The sequence below is a fragment of the Amorphotheca resinae genome, assembly GCF_003019875.1.
Source record: "Amorphotheca resinae ATCC 22711 unplaced genomic scaffold M430scaffold_4, whole genome shotgun sequence".
In the NCBI taxonomy this organism is placed as follows: domain Eukaryota; kingdom Fungi; phylum Ascomycota; class Leotiomycetes; order Helotiales; family Amorphothecaceae; genus Amorphotheca; species Amorphotheca resinae.
In genome coordinates, this window is record NW_020194474.1 from 818,496 (window position 1) to 840,265 (window position 21,770).

The 21,770-nt window shown below is 35.3% G+C and overlaps 1 protein-coding gene across 1 annotated transcript; it reads right to left on the bottom strand.

The window, feature by feature from the left end:
* Positions 1-13,670: 13,670 nt before the first annotated feature.
* Positions 13,671-18,985, bottom strand: M430DRAFT_99489 (hypothetical protein; the record flags this gene model as incomplete). The annotated part of the gene is made up of 2 exons (XM_024870189.1): positions 13,671-13,785; positions 18,924-18,985. Coding segments are annotated over 2 exons (177 nt in total), but the record flags the coding sequence as incomplete, so codon positions are not given.
* Positions 18,986-21,770: the final 2,785 nt, after the last annotated feature.

Genomic DNA, 21,770 nt, shown 5'->3' on the forward strand with positions numbered 1-21,770 from the left:
GCTAGAGGCTTATAGTCGCTATTAGCGTAAGGAGCTTAGCTAAGAGGCGCCTATATACCTTAAAGAAGCTAGTAAGTAGTAGGTTAAGACCTAGCGCCTTTTAGGTACCTATCTTTTAGAAGACGTTAGTAATATCTACCTTTATTATAGTGTTATTAATAGTAAACTATTAGTACTACTTGTCTTAAAGGTCTAGAATAACGTTACTAAGATTAGCTATTAATTCTAGAAAGAACTACTAGCTTAATACTATTACTTTATTATAGTAGCTTATAGCTAGTACTTCTTTATTAGTACCTTATAAAGGTAAGAGTAAGGCTAGTTCTAAGGGCATATAGCTAGTAGTAGTAATATCTTCCTTTATTAAATACCTATACTAGGTACTATAAGAGTTTAATCTAAGTTTTAGTATATATATAGTTCTATAAGAGAGAAAGAAAATAAAACCCTCTTACTAAGGCGCTATTATATCGCCGGTCCTTTTGTTATGTCCTTATCTCCTTTATATAAGCCTATAGATATTACTACAGATATAGCACACCTTATGTACGCTAGACTACTCTTAGTACTTTACTTTGTTCTTAGAATAGAAATAAGAAAATAATGACCGCCTATAGTTACCTTAGTTCTTACCTAAGGGTTACCCTTTATTTGTCTATACACTATTCTTTTAACTCTTAAGATAAAAAAATTCTAATCTTATAAGCCTCCTCTTCTCTCTATATCGTAAATTACTTTTATAACTACCCTAAGTACTAGTTTTGTACTTGTATTAGGTATAGCCTTTGTTTACTAGCTAAGACGCTATATAGGCTTGTCTTAATACAGGCCTAGGGCTGTCCTAATTGTTGTCTTAATTATTATTTTATACTAAATCTAGTTTAGTTCTTATTACCTGTTTAGTTACTTACTAGTAAGGGGTCTTTGTTATGTTTTATATAAACATCTTACCTCTCTACCTTTTTCTTTACTAATTTACTTATAACCTTTTCCTCTTCTTTATCTATTCTTAAATTCTCTTTTTTAAAACTAAACTCTTAAAGTAACCTTAACATCTCTTAATTATCCCTTCTTTTAAGATACCTTGTACCGCCCTTACTATAACCTTATAAAAGTAAGGACACGACTACTCCTCTCTACTTTACTAGTCTACTAGTAAGCGTGTCTATACTAGTAAGCCTCTCTAGGCTAGTTCTTTTATAGTAAAGACATATAACGATTCGGCTAATAATTAGTCTATCTTTACACAATCTAACGCTTGTATCTTAAGTAGATTTAACGATAATAATAATGTTAATAATAATAACCTTTTTACTCTTTCTTAAGGTAGGTCTAAGGTGTTTTTGCCCGGCCCTCTTATAATGTTTAGTACCTGTAGATCTACCTCTAGAGAGCTAGAAGAAGGTTTTGCCTAGATTAGTCTAGATACTCTATTAAAGGTTTGTATATTCCTTATTGTTAGTACCCCTTATTACTTGCCTATAGACTAACGCTCTTACCTTATATAGCTAAAGCCTGTTAAGCGGCCTACGCCTATAGCTAACCCGCGTTCCTCCTTACCCCCTACCCTTACTAAGTAAGGAAAGAGAAAGAAAGGGATACTAGCTAAGCTAGGATTAAGAGTAGTACTAGAGAAGGTAGTAGCCTAGCTAAAGTTAAAGCTAAAGCTAAAGCTAAAGACAACGATAATAATAAAGATAGTAGTATAGACAATAGTAATAGCGATAATAATAACTAGGATAGAGACAGAGATAAAGTAAAGAGAGAAGAAGAAGAAAGGCCTTACTAAGGGCATATATACCTATAGAACTAAGGCTCTACCGCCTCTCTAAGATACCTTCTTATTAATTTCCCTTATCTAGTCTGTCTATACAAAGCGCGCCGCCTTCCTTAAGTAAGAAGTAGTAGCTATAGCGCGTAAGGCAAAAGAAGAGAAAGAAGAAGAAGACAAGGGTAAGGATAGAGATAAAGATAAAGAAGGAGATAAAGACAAGGATAATATTAATAATAATAATAACCTAGACTATTTTAATAAGTTAGTAAGAGATGTACTAGTCTAAGCTTAGAGAAGGGGCGCTAAGGAGTTTAAGGAGAAGGATACTAAGGATACTAAGGAGGATAAGAGAAGAGAGAGAGAGGAGGGAGTTAGTAAGGCTAATAAGGGTAGAGATAAGGAAAGAGAGAGAGAAGGGCCTACTATAGCTAACTAGAGAAAAGGTAGCGTTATAAAGGGCGTCGCTACCTTATTAGTTAGTTACTAGAGTAGACCTGTATTATAGAGTAGTATATATACTATCTTGTATTAGTACTGTCCCTTACTAACCTTTGCCTAGAGTTAGTAGTACGCTTACTACGTGTATAGTAGTAAGAGCCTGTTAGTATAGAGTAGTTACCCTCTTAGGGTTACTGTCTTTACTATATTAAAATACTGTTTTTAAACCTTACGTACTAATATAAGAAGGCGTTAAGAGATAACGTCTATAATTATTGTACTTAGTAGCGTTCTTCTTATAATAAAGTATGATTCCTTTAGCCCCTTTTCTCTTAGCCCTTACTAACCCCTTAGCTAGATTCCTCTTAAACACCTCTCTTAAGTAAGAGAGGTAGTAAAGTATACTCGCTCTATTATTACTACTTGCCCTAGCTTTTCTGTCCCCTTAGCTTAGAAGATTACTTTTACTTGCCTTTTACCTTATATAGTAGACAGCTCTTTTGTTTTTCCTCTTACTACTTCTAATAAGTAGCGGAATTTGTACGAGAGTTCTTAGTACCTTATTTACGAGATAGCGGGCCTAGGCTAAACCTACCGCTACCTCTTAGATAACACTACTTATAAGATTACTAGTCGGTTAGACTAGCTTAACGCTAGTATAGTAATAATAATCTAGACCCTCTACTCTATTATAAGGTCTCTTTATTCTTTTTGTAAATATAGCTAATAAGCGACAGAATCGTATACCTGTTAATAATACTACTACTTATAATTAGCTCTAGTCCTTCTTTAATTAAAGAGGGTTTTTCTTTTTCCTAGTTCTAGTTTTGTCTTAAGGTAATGTCTTCTCGCTTTATTTCTTTCTTTTCTTTTGTTGTTCTTTTCCCTTTTTAGTCGTGTATAATCTTAGGTATAGCCTAGGTATACTTACTTAAGTAGGTAGCGTTATAGATTCTAGTTAGAGTTATACGGCTCTTTTATATTAGTTATAGCCTAAGTATGTTCTAGTAGTATAGCTATTTTGTTTAAGTCCTATCCTAGTTAATAAATGTTAGTGTTAGTTAAACCTTAGGTTACCTTAAGTGTTCCTTATGTCCTTCTTGTATTTAATTAGTTAGCTAAGGCCTAGACTATAAGGTAGTACTGTCTTAAGATACTTAGCCTTATTAGCTATCTAGCTACTTTCTAAAGACGACCTAGGTCAGATGTAATTACCTAATAATCTAACAGGCCTAGTTGTTTAATTAGGTACGCCCTTTACTCTCTAAAATCCGGGTATCTAGTAATAATGTACTTTACTATCTAAGACCTCTACTTATACAGGTAATCCGCTAAGTAGGTAAAGACCTTTCTTTAGGTTAAGAAGGCTTAGAGACCGATCTTCTCTATCCTAATAGCTAGTACTAGAGAGTATTCTACTTTTGTTATTAATTTGTATCTCTTTATACGTTCTTTTCCTAGCTCTCCTTACTATATAAGGGTTAACCTAGGGTTGTCTTACTAGTAGCGTTTCTACTATATATTCTAATCCTTATAGAGTTTCTTCTTAAAGATGCCTTATACCTTAGTAAGGAAGAGCTCTCTTAGTAAGAAAGGCGTCTTAGGTTCCTTGTCTTGTGTTATATTCTAGCCCTTAAGCTTATTCCTTACCTATCTTTCTTTAACTTCTACTAGAGTAGGCCTTAGGTTAGACTAGGGCCTACCCTTACTAAGATCTGTATTCTTTTATATCTAGTCTCTAGTGTTCTAAATAACGGCTTTATAACTTATAAGCTATACTCTTGCCTATATAGTCCTCTAGAGGAATTTAAGGTAAAGGTAGATTAGGGGTACGTTTGTTTTAGTATATAAGATCTTAATTAGGGTAGCCTTAAACGCTCTAAAGACTGCCTTAAGACTACTGTTTTAGATCTTCTAGAGTGACTTTACTATCCTTAAGAGACCCCTAGTAAGGTCTGTAGTTAAGAGCTAAACTACTAAGGCGTATATAAGCGCTAAGGAGATAACTGTATAGTATATTAGACAGGCTTTCTTTGTTGTTATACCTTACGTTAAGGCTATAGTACAGGTTAGGGCTAGTATCTACCTCTTTATCTTTTCCTTTAGGTGTTTTAGGTAAGCTCCTTATGTTAGCTTTAGGTCTAGGATAAGGCTAAGGATCTTAATTAACGGTTTTAGGGCAATCTCTATATTACTTAGAGAGAGGCCTGTGTTTAGGTTATGTTTTTGTCTTTTACTTAAGTAGAGTAGATAGTATTTTGTTAGTTTAAAGATAGCCTTATGTCTGTAGGCCTAGTTAGAACATACCTAGTACATCTTTACTAGCCCTTAGTAATTCCCTTCTATTGTCTTGCCCTAGACAATAATGTTTATATCGTTAACAAATCTAATAGTACTTCCCTCTTATAAGGTAGTGTTATACTGTTTTACTAGTTCTAAGTTATAAAACAAAAAGAGGATAAGGGATAGGAGGGAGCCCTATAGAATTCTAGAGGGGACTTTAAAGAAGGGGCTAGTATAGTTATTAATCCTAATCAAACTACTTCTCTCTAAAAAGAAGCCTTTAACTAGTTAGACTATCTACTCTAGGATCCCCTTTATACGTAAGATATAGAGAAGCCTTAGGTAAGATAAATTATTAAAGGCCCTAGCTATGTCTAGGCTAAGAATTAACGCTACTATTTTTAGGCTACTTTACTAAGCCTTATAGACTTGTTCTATAATTAGTTCTAGTACTATAGTTATGTCTCTCTTTCTTTACGCCTTTATTTAGTATACTAGAAGGAGTTAGTAATTCTCTACTAGGTTAGTTAGTCTTATAGCGACTAGCTTCTTTAGAGTCTTTCTAAAGGTGTTAAGGAAGGTAATTAGTTAATATGATTTTACTTAGTAGTAGTCTTTCTCTAGCTTTAGGATTATAATAGTTTAGGCTACCCTAAACTTTTCTAAGAAGTATCTAACCTAAGTATAGTAGTTAAAGAGGTAAGTATAGTATTAGAGTAAGACCTTTGTCGACATTTTAATAATCTTGTTTAGGATCTTATCTAGGCCTAAGGCCTTCTTGTTCTTAAGCTTCTTAATTATAGCGTAAACTTTATCTACTAAGAACTCTAGTAAGTAGAACAGACTGTCTTTATATCGTCTCCTTCTTAGGTTAACCGGCCTGTCCTAAGGGTATTAGTATTTTAAGATGTCTAAAAGATTAGTATTAAGAGCTAGAGTAAAGAAAACGTCTTAAAAAGCTTTAGCCTTTTTCTTATAGGTATTAACTAGGGCCTTTCTGCCCTAGGAGTAGAGGGTTAAGAACTATAGTAAGGGTCTAGGTAAGTAGCTTTTATTCTTTACCTATCGTTTAAGTTACTATATTCCTTCTTTACGCTAGCTAGCCTTATAGACTAGGGCCCTAAAGTAAAGGGTCTAGGCTTTTAGGATTACCTTCTTCTTTTCTCTTACTATTCTATACTACTCTCTTATCGTCTCTTTTAGAATTCTCTTACCTCTCCTTTAGTACCTTCTTAGGTCTACCTGTCTTACCTTCTTTACTTACTTACTATACTCTTTGTTCTAGAAGCTTTTAGATCTGTCGCTTACCCTTTACTATAAGACCGCTACTTTAATAGCCTAATTTAAGGAGTCTATAAGTAGTTAGAGCTAGTTATTAATATCCCTTAGAGTACGTAGCTTAGAGATTACTAGCGCTAAGCCTTATAGGATTTTAAAGAGCTTTAGTTTGTTAGTCGCTTTTTATTGTCTCTATAAGAGTAAGACGTAGCTTTTAGCCTTAAATCTAAGCTTTATAGTAATAAAGAAGTAGTTAGACTAGAGGTCATGTCTTAGCTTTACTCTATAAGAGCTAAGGAGATCTTTAAATTCGATTAGGATTAGGGCTAGGTTAATATAAGATTTGTGGTTTCTTCTTCCTTATGTTCGTTCTTTAATAAGCGTCGCGATCTTAAGTAAAAAGTCTTGTAGAATACTTATTACTTTGTCTAACATTCTCTCTAGGTCTTAGGAGGCTCTACCCCCTTATATAAGGTAATAGAGGTTAAAGTCCCTTACTACTATATACTTATAGCTTTAGTTGTCTAGCTCTTCTTAAAGGGCTAGGAGAGTAGAGGGTCCTCTTAGGGTATACTTGTTAAGAAGAGAAGGGTTATAGATGTTTGTAACTTTAACTAGTATTAGAGTGCTTATAACGTCGACTTTAAGGCTAACTTAGTATAAGTCTAGGTAAGGGGTATTAAAGGTCTAAGTAGTCTAATTAATCCTTTTGTTTATATACATTACTACTCTTGTGCCCTCTACCTATCTGTAGATTAGTCTCTACTAGAGACCTAGTAAGGTAGTTATAAAGTCGTGTTTATTATACTAGGGTTCTTAAATAGCTAGGATGTCGTACTAGGCTAGGGAAGGGTCTTAGAGTAGCGTAATTATAACGTCCTTCTTTTTGTTAACGTTATATTATAGTATGTTAAATAAGTCCCGGTCTAATTCTATAGAAAGTCCTAGCTTATAAGTATTTTATTTGTTTAGGATTCTGTCTAGCTTAGGATAAGGACGACTAGAGTTACGCGGCTAAGTACTATAGAGGTTTTAAAGCTTAGTGTTAAGAGAGAAAGGGGCTAGGAGTTAGAGCTGTTAGTTTCTTTATTCTTTCTCTTCTTATTTAGAGAACTAGTAAGAGGGCTTGTATCTCTTACTTAGGGGCTAAAGGTTTGTATGTACTAGTGTATAGCTCTCTCTTAGCCTGTTAGAGTGTTAACTCTTAGTCTTTCTATAAAGTGTTTTAGGTCACTTAAGGTAAGAGTAGAGGTTAGGCCTAGGGCTACCCTAGTATTAATTAGATCTTCTTAACAATATCTACTAGGCCTTATAAGGGCCGCTTACTCTACCTCTTTTAATTTTTTCTATAGTAGTAGGTAGGCCGCCTAGTCCTAGGCCTAGTGTCCTCTCTTCTTATAGTTAGTATATCTTTATTTCTCTTTGTTTTATAAGTTTTAGTATGTCTTTGTCTAGTAAGAGCCCGCGTATATTCTATAAGTTTCCTGTTTTAAACATGTAGTTAACTAGTAAGGTCTTATCTCCTAGTACTTAAAGTACTAGTTTAAGGATACTCTTAGGGAGTAGAGGGCGTAGTAGTATAGTTTACTATCTACTATTAAGCCTTTCTTAATTGCCTTTTTCGCGTGTTTAAAGTCTAGGATACTTAGGACAAGAGACGTCTACTACTTTTCTTAGGCGCGTGTCTTAACTAGCTAGAACGACTTAACGATCTAGATCCTTAGGTTTAATACCTAGATAGCCCGGATCTATTCCTTTTTCTCTAGAGAATCCTCTTTAAGGCCTACTCTCTTAACCTTAATATTATAAACAATTATTAGTAGTATAGTCTAGAACACCTCTACTCTACTAAAGGTCGACGTTACCTAGCCCTAATCTCTTTACATTTGCCTTATACTCTCTAAATCCTTTATATAAAGCGTATAGCCTTTATTCTTGTACCTATAAACAGCCTGTACTAGGGCGCCTAAGAGGGCTATATTAATCTTATCCTTTATTATCTTATAATTAATGTTTTTAAACCTCTTTATATCTTTTATAAAGAGCTTAACTCTAATCCTCTTCTTAATCTCTATAACGTCCTTATACTTAAACGTTTAGGTTAAAGGGCTACTAGTCGCTAAGTAGGCTTAGGGCGCTCTTCTTCTAGCTATTACTACATACGTTAGTCGGCCTTACGTACTAAGGTTTATAACTTTAGTTTTAATGTTCTTAATTAAAGAGGCTATTTATTAGGCTTATTCTAGGGCCTTAGTATCGTCGTTACTCGCGTATAGAGTTTTTACAACGCGTTTGATTTTGTTAACTAACTTTTTAATACTTAGTATCGCTAGAGAGCGTCTAGCGCTAGAGGCCTACCTATCGGCCTACGATATTACTTTATAAATTTCTATAGTAATACTAAGTAATTGTCGGCTTAGGTAGATTCTAGGTCCTTTTAGCCTATTTCGACCGTCCTTAGTAGGTTCCCTTAGGGGCACTAGTAGGTACGCTATCGTGTAACGATAAAAGTTAAAGAGGGTACTTAAAGGAGTGTTTTAAGGTCCTTTTAATAAGTGTAGTAGCTGTTGTTTTCTAAAAATGCCGCTCCTTAAGGGGGAGATGTTTTTCCGGGCATATAGCTATAGAGCCTAGCTTACCTTTTAAGACTCTAGAGTTTCTGTTAGTCTTTTAAGGTAGTAGTAAGGGCGTTATACTAGCTCTTAGATTTTATATCTTAGATCGTATAGAGTTAATAAGTACTAGCCTACTAGAGGTCGCGCTAGTAGAGCTTAGTTAAGGTAGTAGTGTATTAATAGTATACTACCTGTACTTACTAGACAGCCTTAAAGACCTTACTGTTCTACTAGGGCTTAGTATACTCTTAGTTAACCTTCTTTCTTAAGGTAGATATGTTTATAATACGTATAAGCTAAGAGGTAAGTAAGTTAATTACCTTATTAACCTTATAAAATATGTCTAGCGGCTTTAAAAAGAAGTAGAGCCTCTCGGCCTTAATCGTTACTAGTTCTTAGTCTATTAGGGTCTAGCTCTATCCTAGTACCTTTATAGCTCTCTTCTAGTAATCCCTTACTTAAGTAATAACCTTAATTAGCTAAGTATAGTAGTTAGATCCCTTATACCTTAGGTTACCTTAATAAGTATACTAAAGCGTTACTATAACTTATGTATAGTTAATCGTTAAGTCTTGTTTGTTATATTACTACTATATTAGCTCTCTCTAGAGTATGTATAGTAAGAGCTACTGTTAGGTGTATTTCTATAGAGTAGAAGAGGCAAGAGTCAATAGACAGTCGTAGTATATTTAAAGGTATATCACTACTTTAACTATAGACTAATCTCTAAACCCCCTTTCTTTTCCCTCTCTACCCTCTATTCTTATGCTCTTTAATGCCTACTATTACCTTAGTCGTAGTACGTAGTTACCCTGTACTTAATTTCTAAGCTATTATAATTTTACGTGTTAGTATACCTAATATAACATCCTTCTTTTCTAGCTTCTGTCCTTAGAAGCTTACAGGTAGCCGTTAGATCGTAAGGAGGCTAGGGCAGGCTAATGCCTCCCTAGAAACAAGAATAAATACACAAGAATAAATTAGTAAGTAAATATATAACTATATAACTATATAACTAGTAGTATTAGGAAAAGGAGAATAGTAGCGACTTTATAGTATAGTAGAGGCGTGTAGCTAAACCACGAGATTTCTATTACATATTATACTTTTAGATCTCTACCTAGTATACCTCTTACATTTACTTTTAGTAAAGATACGTTATAACAAAGTACTAGTAAGTCGCTAGATAGTTATAAGACCCTTAATACGTAATGTAAACTATATTACCTAGGCGCACTAGTATTTCTTACCCTTTTACCGCTTTTAGAAATCCTTTGTTACCCTTTACTAGAAGGTTAATAGTATACTAACAGTAAGTAGCCGTAAGGATCAAACCGTATTACTTATAATTATATTTTTTAAGTAAATATAGAAAAACACTTCCTTTATCTCTCTTTACTTAGTCTGTCCCTTATAGCGCTAAGGGGTATATAAAGACTTGTTTTTACTAGTTTATTACTTTCTTTTCTTCTTTTTACCTTATATAAATATAACGCCGCTACGCCCTCCCTTTCTTACGACTCTTTTAACGAACTTCTAACGTACCTCTATTAAACTATTAACGACAACATAGTACTAACAAAGCGTTTAGTAGCTTGTAAGTAATACTTAAACTAAATAGCTTTATAAGACTTATAGGGTACCTTACTAAAGTATAAGGATAACGACTATAAGTATTCCTTCTTAGTAAAGAGTAACGGCCTAATAGTATAGTAGCCGCGTTAGTAAAGTACGTCTATTATAAAAATCTAAAAAAGGAGTGTATTTTTATAAGTATAACCCCTCTTAAGGCGACGCTCTTACGTCGTAGCTTTATTAACGTTACTAGGTTGTTTTAACTCTCTAAGCTAGAGGAATTAAACTTTAAAAGGTAATTATAAAAAAGGATAAAGTAAGGTAGTCTATTATTTATAGTAAAGTTAAAGCTAATACAAACAGGCTATAATTTAGGCCGCCTAAACTTTAGTAAAGAAGAGCCTTTAACATTTAAAGTCTTAGACTAGAATGTTAGTAGAGAAGAGGCTTTATAGCGATAAAGTAGATAAGAAAGAGTACGTAAAGTAAAAGTTAGGTTATTTAGTAAAAATTACTTATTAGTTAGAGCTTTGTAATAAGTTCGCTACGACTACAAACATAAAGGCAGATCGTTATAATTAGCTTATAGAAGAGGCGATACAAGTATAGTAGGACTATATTACTGTCTTTAAAAAGTACGTGTCTTATTTTAAGAAAGTTATAAGTATCCCTTACCCTAATACTAAGTCACTACTAACTTAAAGGTAGTACGCGTACGATTTATAGAGATCTAAAGGAAGTAAGAAAGTAAAAGATAAAGTAGTAGTAGATACTATAAAGGATAATAATAAAGAAAATAATAGTAGAAAGGGCGGTAATAAGGACGAATAATAGACAAATAAGGGTTAAAGCGTCTTTAACAAGTAAGATCGTACTTTAGATTTTTTTCTTTTTTTCTTTTTCTAAGATATATAATAATAAAGTTAGTAGAGCTTTAAAGAGTGTTTACTAGTAAAAGAGTAGTTTAGTGTTTTTTTAAGATACTTAGGTTTTTAAGTTTTTATATAATAAATACAGAAGTTAAACCTACGTTACTACGATAACACTAGTAACATTATGCCTTTCTAACGATTATCTTAATATGTTTATTTGTATTTATGTAGAAGTAGGCTATTGTTAAGGTTCTGTTGTAGTTCTTACGAGTTTTCTAAATCGTTATACCCTTTTTATTTTATAAGATAGAGTCTGTTTCTTTATAGGCCTTTATAGTTAAGAATAGCTTTTACTTTAAATGTTTCTTTATCTAAGACTAAGATGTCTATTAGGCTTATAAGGACTTTGCCTTCTTACGCCCTATAGGGTTCTAGGCTTATAATTAGAAAGGTAAGATATAGCCGTACTAATAAAGGGAGGCGTAGTCTATAGGCAAGTCTATAGTCCCTAATAACGTCTTTAATTTAGTAAGGGCTAATATACTTATCTATAAATTTCCTAAAGGGTTAGCGTTACCTTAGGTATTTTATTAATAAGAGTACCTAGTCTCTTTTTTTAAATAAAATCTTTTTCTAGTTCTAGTTATACTATTTCTTATACTATTTTTAGGAATACTATAAGAATATAACAATTTCTTTATAGCTACTTTATAGCTACTCTACTTACGTATTAGCTACTAGCGCCTCTACTAGCTTTAACCGGTTTAGGGGTATGTCCTTAAGACCCTATAGCTAGTACTTATATAGTACGTACAATAGTGTTACATTTATTATAGAGTACTATAAAGTGTTATATACAAATTTAGTAAGATCTAGCTTAGTTACCTAGTCGTCTTATACAAAGCTATAGTAGGTTTAAAGGTAATACTTAATAGCTTAGTTCTACTGTTCTGTCTACCTGTCTGTTTATAAGTAATAGGCGGTACTAAGTCGCTATAATGTTACTAGGTACTAGTAAAAACTACTCTAGAATTTGCTTATAAAGAGAGAGCCTTAGTCTAAGACAATACTATCTAGAATCCCGAATTGTCGTACAACGTAGTATATTAAGAGAGACACTAGTCTATCGCTAGTAAGACGATTAGTTATTAGAATATATAAGGAAAATTTTATAAATTAGTCTATAATAACAAGTATTAAGTTATATAGTTTACCTACTACGTTATAAGAGTAAGGTAGCTACGTAATAAAGTTAAGTAAGATCTCTTACTAAGGTTTAGAAGGAATAAGGAGTAAGGCTAACTCGCTATATAGTAGATAAGTCCTTGCCTTTATTCTTTAATAGATAGTGTAGGTAAAAACGTAACAGTAGACGTCTTTATTAAGACTTAGCTAAAAGAAGGATTAGGAAAGCCTTTTCTTTGTTTTACTAACTCTCTAGTACCTTACTATAGGTACGTTATAAAAAAGCTTTAGTAACTCCTTATATAAGCCTAGATTATTAGGTATATATATACGTCTATAATACTATAGTAGCGTATTATCCTTAAATGTCTATAAGGACCCGGTAGTACCTTAGCTACCTTACTACTTCTTCTACTCTTTATTAGTAATAAAGGCGTCCTTTTACTACATATTATAAAGGGCTTCTAATAGTAATAGTAGTAACGTTAACGTTACTGTTACTTAGCTATTACTCTTACTAGCCTGACTCTAAGTAGAGTTCTCTACTAGTATAAGAGTGTTTAATTCGCGACTTAATACTCTAGTAATAGAAGCGTAAGGTCCCTAAGACCTACGATCGCCTTAGTCTACTAGCTAGTATAAGTCTAGCCTCTTACGCTAGAGTGATTCTACTAAGATAGTGTACGTTAAGGAGGTTACTAGACCTTTAAAAAGAATAAAAGAAATTAAAGGAACAAAAGGAATTAGAAGAATAAAAGGAATAAAAGCTTTGTTTTAAACAAGCCTTATAGCAAGACTAACAGCTTCTAAGGTAACTACGTTTACCCGGAATTTATTAAGGAAAGTTACTAAAGGAGCTTGTTACGCCTCTAATTACTTATTAGGATCTTATAAGTCAGGTCGCTATAACAACTTATTAGTAAGGTTTTAGCTACTCTTCTTATATTTAATCTTAAAGTTAAAGACAGAAAGTTCTTCTAGCTATCTAGCTTACTACTATAACAACTTCGGCTTTATAGAGAGGTAACAGTAGTTTAAGTAATCTATTAAAACTAATACTAAACTTTATATATATACTAAGTACGGCCTTTATAACCTAAAAGCCTTAACAATAGCTATTAACTTAGCGTTAGAAGTATCGTAGCGTAGCTCCGGCCCTTTTAGCTTTCTAGAAATAAACGTAATAGAGTACTAGCGGCCTTTCTATAGCTATAAAAGGACAGTACTAATAGTAAAGGTAGATACATCTGTTTCTATACGCGTAAGTAGTTTAGGGTTATAGTAACGTAGAAAAGGGGCCTTTATAAAGACTAGTCGTAGCTTATAGAAGGCTTCTAGGGCTTCGGAACTTAGTGTAATAGTACTAGCGACGTTACCTTAAAAGAGATTTGTTAGTAGTATAGTAATCTTTAAATAATTCTTAATAAAGCGCCTATAGAACCTAGTAAACCTTAAGAAGACACAAATGTCCTTTATAGTTATAGGAATAAGCTATTCTTAGATTATAGAGACACGCTTAGGTTTAATACAAACTCCTTACAGGTTAATAACGTATCCTAGGAAACCTACTTACTTTATATTAAACTTGTACTTTAAGAGGTTAGCGTAAAGGTTGTATTATTAGAGACGTTTAAGGACGTAGTAAATATACTATATATACTCTTCTTTATTTATAAAGTAAATAAGGATATTATTAAGATATACAATATAAATATTATTAACAAGATTCTCTAGTACTTTATTAATAAAGGGAAGTAAGATTACACTTACTATAACTATATATATAATTAAGTCCACGCCCCCTACTACCCTAAAAACTCGAAAATAAACGATAGAATCAAAATCAGCACCTTTAGATACCCCCTAGAGTGCTAGCAGACTATAGGCGAGCCTATAGTGACAGATAGTAGGTGTACTAGACTTAAACAAAGCTAACACTACCTACTTACAGGTAAGAGCTAGTACTCCCTTACCCTAACTAAGAGCTATAGCGAGGAGCTAGAGAGTAGTAAGGGTAATAAGGACAATAAGACAGAGAAAATCATATAAAGGATCAAAGCCTACGTAATACTAGGTAAGGAGAAGGAGGCGTCGCGTCTCTTACGCGACCTTATCGCTATAACAACGATAGTAGTAGAGACAAGAGCTACAAACACGACAACCCTCCCGCGTACCCCCGGGTCCCCTTCTAATAATAACCTAGTAACGATCAGACAACTAAGAACGATGTTAGAAGAGGCCTTCTAGAGGCTAGTAACGACGGCGGCCTCCCGGGCTACCTACGCGTTAGTAGCGAGCTAGCGCCTAACAAGAGTCTAGGTTATACTAGAGAGGTAGATTAAGGAGCTAAGGATTAGGGCAGACAGACAGACAGAAGACCTAGTACGTCGTAGCGCTATTAAGGTAGTGACGGCAGCTAATATAACGATAAGAGGCGCTAAGGTAGTAGCGACCCGCTAGCTACTTAGCGGCGATACTATCCTTACGTTTAAGGAGGCTATACTAAAGAACGTAATCTAAGATTAGGGCTAGGTATAAAGGGCGTTTAGGCCTACGGCCTAGCTTTATAAGAGTAAGTTCACTATAATTACAAAAGGCCTGCTAGTAGAACAGATTATACAGGTAGAGCTAAGAGCGTTACTAGTAAAGATCTAAGCCTACGCGCCGTATGTTATAAAGGTTAAAGTTAAACCTGTTAGGGCCCTTATAGCAAAGTTTATAACGGCAGTACTATACCTTTAGAGCACTAACGTAGTGACGCGCCTATACAAACAAGGGTTAATCTAGTAAGCCTAGATCTTTAACTACAAGCTATATTCGGCCGACCTACGAATCTAAAGATACTTCTAGTACTACTAGTTCGGCTACATTAGGTAGTTCTATAAGAACTAGGCCCGGTACAGCTACTACGTAAGAGCGGCGTACCCCTAGGGTAAAGAGGAGTGCCTCTAACTTAACAGTAGAAAGAGATACGTTAACTATAGCAGACTACACGCGGCGTAAGACCGTTAGTGTCCTAAGGCCCTTAAGGCAAAGGAGTAGGCATATGCCGTATATTAACAGAGGCCTAGACAGTTTAAGGTGTCTAAGAGTAGCTTTACTAGCCAGGTACCTAGCGTTACACTAGCGTCCTTATAAGACAGTAACAATAGCTACTAGATTATAGTACATAAGAGACTATAGACAGGCAATAGTAAGAAGCCTATAGTAAAGACTCTGGCAAGGTAAGGGCGCCCTCCTATTAGGGCACTAGACACTATAATAGTCCGGAGCCACGACATTACAGAGATGTTAAGCTAAGGGGCTAACTAGGGGTCTAGCGACCCTTTTGTAACGTAAAAATCACAGATCCTAGACTCTTAGTAATAAAATTAACAATAGTATACTAGAACACTATAAGAAAGAACGGCCTTGCCTTAATAGTACTTTACGACAGCCGTAAAGTCGACGTTATAGTAATTTAGGAGCTGTAGTACAACACTTAGACAAAGATAGTCTACTGCCTAGTACAGGCAAAGTACTAGCAGGTCTATAAGGGCGAAGGTAGAGTAGCTATCTACGTCTATAAGCGGCACCTACCTCTTACCTAAGTAGTAGAGACAGGCGTCGACTAGTGTTATATTACTCTACAAGGAGTTACTGTCTAGTTAATATACTCGCCGATTCCTAACTCCCTAGGCTAGGCTAGTCCTCTCTAGTAGCTTACTAGGGAAGACCTAAAGAGGCTATAGATCGTTATAAGTAACATAAACCTTTATTACCTACTCTAGGATAGAGCCGGCAGGACTACCCCTAAATTAGAGACCCTTCTCTGTCTAGCCTATAGGTAGTAGCTCTTGCTACGCACACCTTAGGGAGAGCTAATATAGTAGCGACATAACGAACGAGACTCGACGATTAACTACGCGTAGGTCACGGCGACGCTCTAGTATACCTATTAAGGTGACCTAAGGTATAAGGGATCTAACTACTGTGCCTAGCTAATCGAGGTTATTACCTAAGTAGAGGATTACTAAGAGAGAGCCGTAGAGGCACTAGGATAGAGCTAGACCCTAATAGACAGAGAACTAGTAACGATTAAGGCCGGGAGGCTCTGCCTCTCCTTAGAGCCGCTAGACATACCTTATAAGGTCGACAAGGCAGTTAACTTACTTACCTCTTAGCTTGTACGTATTACAGACATATCTACCCTAAGGAGAAAGGTTAACTAAGGGCGTACCGAGCCTTAGTAGAACAGTAAGGTCCTTAAGGCCGTCTAGTAAGTACAGGTAGCGCGCCGTTAATACGCTACTGCCCTGACTAAGCTCTACTAGCGCGACCTCTAGTAGGCTAGTACCTATTAACTCTATATAATACAAGACGTAAAAACTAGGAGCTAGCGTAGCGCCCTTACCGCTACCTTAAAGGACTAACAGAAACTATAGAGTCTTAAGAGGTAGGCCAGGCTCTATAGCTATATGTCCCTAGAACTAGCCTTACTCCTGCCTCTTTAGGACGCTAACAGGGAGGTACTAGCTACAAGCTACTATAATAAAGTAATAGTATTAGGCCGACAGTTCTTTCTAGAATTAACAACTAATCTTAGCGACGTCGTTCTAGACCTCTAAGACAAGTAGTACTAACGGTTTACTATTAACGACGCTATAATAAAGACAGATATTACTAACGTTCTCTAAAAGACAGGTACCTAGAAGGCGCTAGGCCCTGACCTACTACCTACCGGCTTTCTTAAGGCATGTAGGCGCCCCTTAGCTAAGCTCCTTATAGTAATAGTAACTATAAGCCTCTAGCTAGGGCACTTCTCTATACAGTTTAAAGTAGCGAAGGTAGTAGTACTACGTAAGCCCGGAAAGACCCTTAAGTAGTAACAAACCGCTAGGGCCTATAGGCTAATATTACTCTTAAACGTAATAGGCAAAGTAATTAAGTTAGTAATTAGCCGGCGCTTTACTAAAGCCGCGAAGTCGTAAGGGCTCCTCCTAGAAACGTAGATAGAGAACTAGCCGTAGCGCTTAACAGACCTTATAGTCAAAATAGTAGTCGACGCTACGTATATAGCGTAGAGCTATAAGGCCGTAGCGTCCTTCCTTTAACTCGATATTAAAGGCGCCTTTAATATAGTAAACTATATACGCCTTCTCTATACTCTCTAGTACTTAGGGTTCCTTATATAGGCTGTACAGTAGGTACACAGCTTCCTTACTAATTAGACGGCTAGTCTCTTCTTTAACAAGGAGGCGGCGCCGCCCTAGGAAGTTACTATAAGGGTACTATAAGGTTCGCCCTTCTCTCTTATCCTCTTCTTCCTTTACACTACTAGCTTGTACACGTTACTATAGGGTTATATAGGCCTTATTACAGTAAGGTTCGCTAACGACCTTAACCTCTTAGCTTTTAGTAGAGATACGACAGAGACACGCTAGTACCTTAAAGGGGCGTAGCAGACATGTAGCTAGTAGTCGTGTATAAGGGAGATAGAGTTTGCCTTAGAAAAGAGTAAGCTCCTTTACCTTACCTATACTTACGCTATACTAACAACGCCTGTCTACCTTAACGGCCGGGTTATACCCCTAGTCTAAGAGGCGCGCTTTCTAAGAGTTTAGTTAGACTAGAAGCTTAGATAGAAGGGCTACCTTAACGCTATTAAACAAAAGTTTACTACCTAGTAGTTCGCGCTTACAAGGCTCGCTACGTCTACGTAAGGATACAGCCTACTACGTATAAGAGAGATCTACACGAAGGTAATCCGGAGTACTATAGTATATAACACAAGGGTCTAGTACCGTCCCTCTAGGTAGTAAGCTAAGGGGATCGTAAAAGACCTCGTTATAAAGTAGTTATAGTGCCTCTACGTCGTCGCGAGGGCGTACTAAGCGACGCCTGTCCGGTTCCTTAAGTCTAAAACAGCTACGCCCTTACTTGACCTCTACCTTAACAAGTAGGTAGTAGACTTTAAATAACGTCTTAAACATACAAGTAAGGGAGAACTTATATAGTCTATCTATAATAAGGTAGCGGCCTATCTTTAATAACGCTAGAGACACTACTATAGCGCTACTATAGCGCTACCTTATACGTTACTTAAGTACAAGACAGGCCGAGCCGCGTAGGCAAAAGACTAGTATAGGGACTCTCTCTTAGAGAAGACCTTATAAGGGAACTAGAAGGCACGATAGTCTTAACACGATAGCTTGCTAGCATACTACTAGGGCGCCGCCCTAGCCGCGCTACCTACCCCCTTAGTAGATGTCCTTAAGAAGTACCTACTCTTTTATAAGTACAAGAGCTCTCTTTTAACATAGATTTATACTAGTAAAGTTAGACTCTAGGCTTTCCTTTTTAAGTATAGAGTACTAGAGGTAACGACCTCCTAGTACTTTTATAGTAAGGCCCTAGAGACAGCGGCTTACCTAGTCCTTAACTACTAGTAGCTAGATTAATAGCGGCAGGCCTTATAGCAAGCGCTTTACCTAAGGGCGCTATAGACGTTCCGCGACTTCGCGGCGACAACAAAGAAAGGCAAGAGCGCTCGTGTACTAATCTATTAGCTACTGTCTACCGGCCGATTCCTATAGTTCTGTCTAGCTAAGCGCTACCTAGTAGAGGAGTTATAAGAAAGGAAGTAGCCCTAGCTAGTAGCCGGCGCCTTACTAGTACCTTACTAGCGTCCTGTTAGTATGTTTAGTATCACTAGGCTAGAAGGTTAAGTTCTAGTAGGACAGCGATAAGGACCTGGCGCCCTAGCGGCGCCGTAATAGTATAAACACAAGTAATAGTACGTAGGTTTTTACCCGGCTTTAGTACGGTTTTACTACGTGATTTATGTAGTATAGAGGTTCTGTATACAGTAGGCATAGGCAGTAAGAACAATAATAATAATAATAATATTTATTAATAAAGGACTAGAAGGTCGCTAGTACGTTTACTAGCCTAAAAGGCATAACGTAGTATTTAAAGTAGCTATATTAATACTAAAAAGTCGTTTTCTACTTATTACTAGCCTTAATACAAACTTAATAGTATACTTTACGTAGGTTAAGCTTAGTATAGACATGTACTTATAATAGCTAATTAAGGATCTCTCTAATTAATAGAATAAGGGCTTAGTTCTTTTTAGTTACACTATTTAACGCCTAGTAGTTAACGTAGAGTCGTAGCTTCTTTTCTTTCTTTAGAACAAATAGTATTAGAGTACTAGTAGGGCTCTTACTTAGACAGATCTATTCTTTTACTAGAGCGTCGTCTAAATATTTGTATAAGACACTTAGCTTAACCTCTACAAGTAGGTAGATTTAGTTATATAGTAGTACCGCGTCTCCTTTAAGGTCTATTATATAAGTAAGGCTATTAATTATAAGTAGTAATCTAGCCCCTTCTTTAGAAAAGACGTCTGTAAATTATTAGTACTTACTAGGTAAGGTCGTTATAGCCTTACTATCTTCTTATAGTTCCTCTTATAGTTCCTCCTTACTTAGGGATTCCGGGTTAACTACAATTAGTTATACTGTCGCTACGATTACAAATTAAGCTTCTTTTATTACTTTCTTAATTTCTTTCTTTATTATATATAGCTAGACTATTAAAGACGACGTAAGATATATAAACGTCTAGGTCTTTTATAAAACGATTAGGTCTATAGCCTCTAGCTATAGAAATCTAAGTATAACATCTAAGTCCCTAATGTTAGTAACAACAAACCTGCCTTAATGTTACCTTACTATTAAGTAGTTATCTTAGGCCTTAACAAACAGATTATATAATCTAAAGCTTGTCGTTATTTTCTAGAATAGTAAGGACACTACAATATGATTATTAAGTTACTATAGTACCTTCTGTCTTAATAGTCGTAGGTAGATAAGGTTGACTTCTACTCTTAAGTCTAGTAAGGCTAGTATAGCTACCTAGCTACCCTTAATACACATCTCTACCTAAATACTTATTAAGGGTCGCCCCTCTTCTTATTGTTTAGGCGCGACGTAGTAGGCTACTGGCGTAGTATTAGCGCCTAAAGTACTAGCCTTATTAGAGTACTAAGTGTAAGTATACTTAGATTAACTATATATAAAGCATTTGTATAGTAGGTACGAATTTACCTAATAACTAGGCTACTAGTATTAGTAGTAGTTACCTTATACCTTACTTACTAAAAGGGTTTTCGCGACACTAAGAGAGTCTCTTTACGTGTTTAAAGTTTAGCTACTAGATACTCCTTACGTGTTTACTAGCGTAGATAAGGTCTTTAGATTATAAGAAGAGCCTCTTCTAGTATAGTATAGTATTAAAAGGGCTCTATAAGAGCCTTTCTATTACCCTATCTAAATAAGAGTTTCCCTTCTTAACGCTACTACCTCGACTACCTTAAAGGTATCTAGGACTTTACTACTTACTATATAAGCCCTTAACTTAGGCTTTAAACAATTAATAAGAAGGTAGATACAGAACATCTCTTAGAGGGCGTAGCCTAGTTTAATAACTAAAGAGTTATACTATTAAAGGAAATTCCTAAAAGTCTTATTTTAGTTTTAAGTTAACATTTAGAGTTTTAATACTACTTTAAGAGAGTAGGTACCCTTATCTATAATACTATAGAAGAGCTACGCCTTTATTTCTCTCTAAGTTACATTAAGAACTAATCTGTCTTTTTCTAAGAAAATAAAAGACTTCTAGCGCTCTTTAATGTAATCCTTTAGTACTACTACTATAGCGCTAACGCGTTTAGTATCTGTTAGATAACTCTCTAGATAGGTATTAAACTCTGTTTTCTAGTCAAATAAGAAGGTTATAATACTAGTATATGTCTTGTTTTTTAGTAGAATAAAAGGGGTGTTATAATAGCTCTTCCTTATTTCTTTAACATAGGTTTACTAGAAGGGCCGTTCTACTTTAAAAGGGTTATTAAATTCGTATAGGTTTATTAAGGGAGCCTCTCTTCTCTTAAGCGCTATAAAGTAGTCTTACTTTTACTTAAGGCGCTACTCTACCCTTACTTAAGTAATCCTCTTGTTTAACTTAGTCTTACTTAAGAAAAGAAGTTCTATTAACATTTAGAGAGTCGTACTAAGTTTACTACTATCTACCTGTAAAGAGGTATTCTAAAGAGTTACTTAAGAAAAGGCCTACGTCTTGTTAAGGTTTATTTATCGTGTTTACGTTATTACTTCTTACTCTAACGGTCTATAACCTTTTAGTAAAGAGAAGAGATTAGAATGTTAGGTATATTTTTATAGAGTAAAAGAGGTAAGAGTTAATAGACAGTTGTAGTATATTTAAAGGTATATCGCTACTTTAACTATAGACTAATCTCTAAACCCCCCTTCTTTTCCCTCTCTACCCTCTATTCTTATGCTCCTTAATGCCTACTATTACCTTGGTCGTAGTACGTAGTTACCTTGTACTTGATTTCTAAGCCATTATAATTTCACGTGTTAGCGCACCTAACAGCTACTACTTATAGGCTAGATAGAAAAGGGTCTCTAATTTAAGGGTAGTCTTACTAGCTCTGTCCTAGAGTAAGTAATAAAGGTTTATGTTACTTATAACAATCTATAGCCTCTTTAAGTCCTCTCTAGTAAGCCGCTAGAGAGGGCTAGCCTAGCCTAAGGAGTTAGGAATTAGTAAGTATATTAACTAGATAGTAACTCTTTATAGAGTAACGTAATACTAGTCGATACCTGTCTCTACTACTTAAGTAAGAGGTAGGTACTACTTGTAAATATAGATAGCTACTCTACCTTTACCTTTATAGACCTA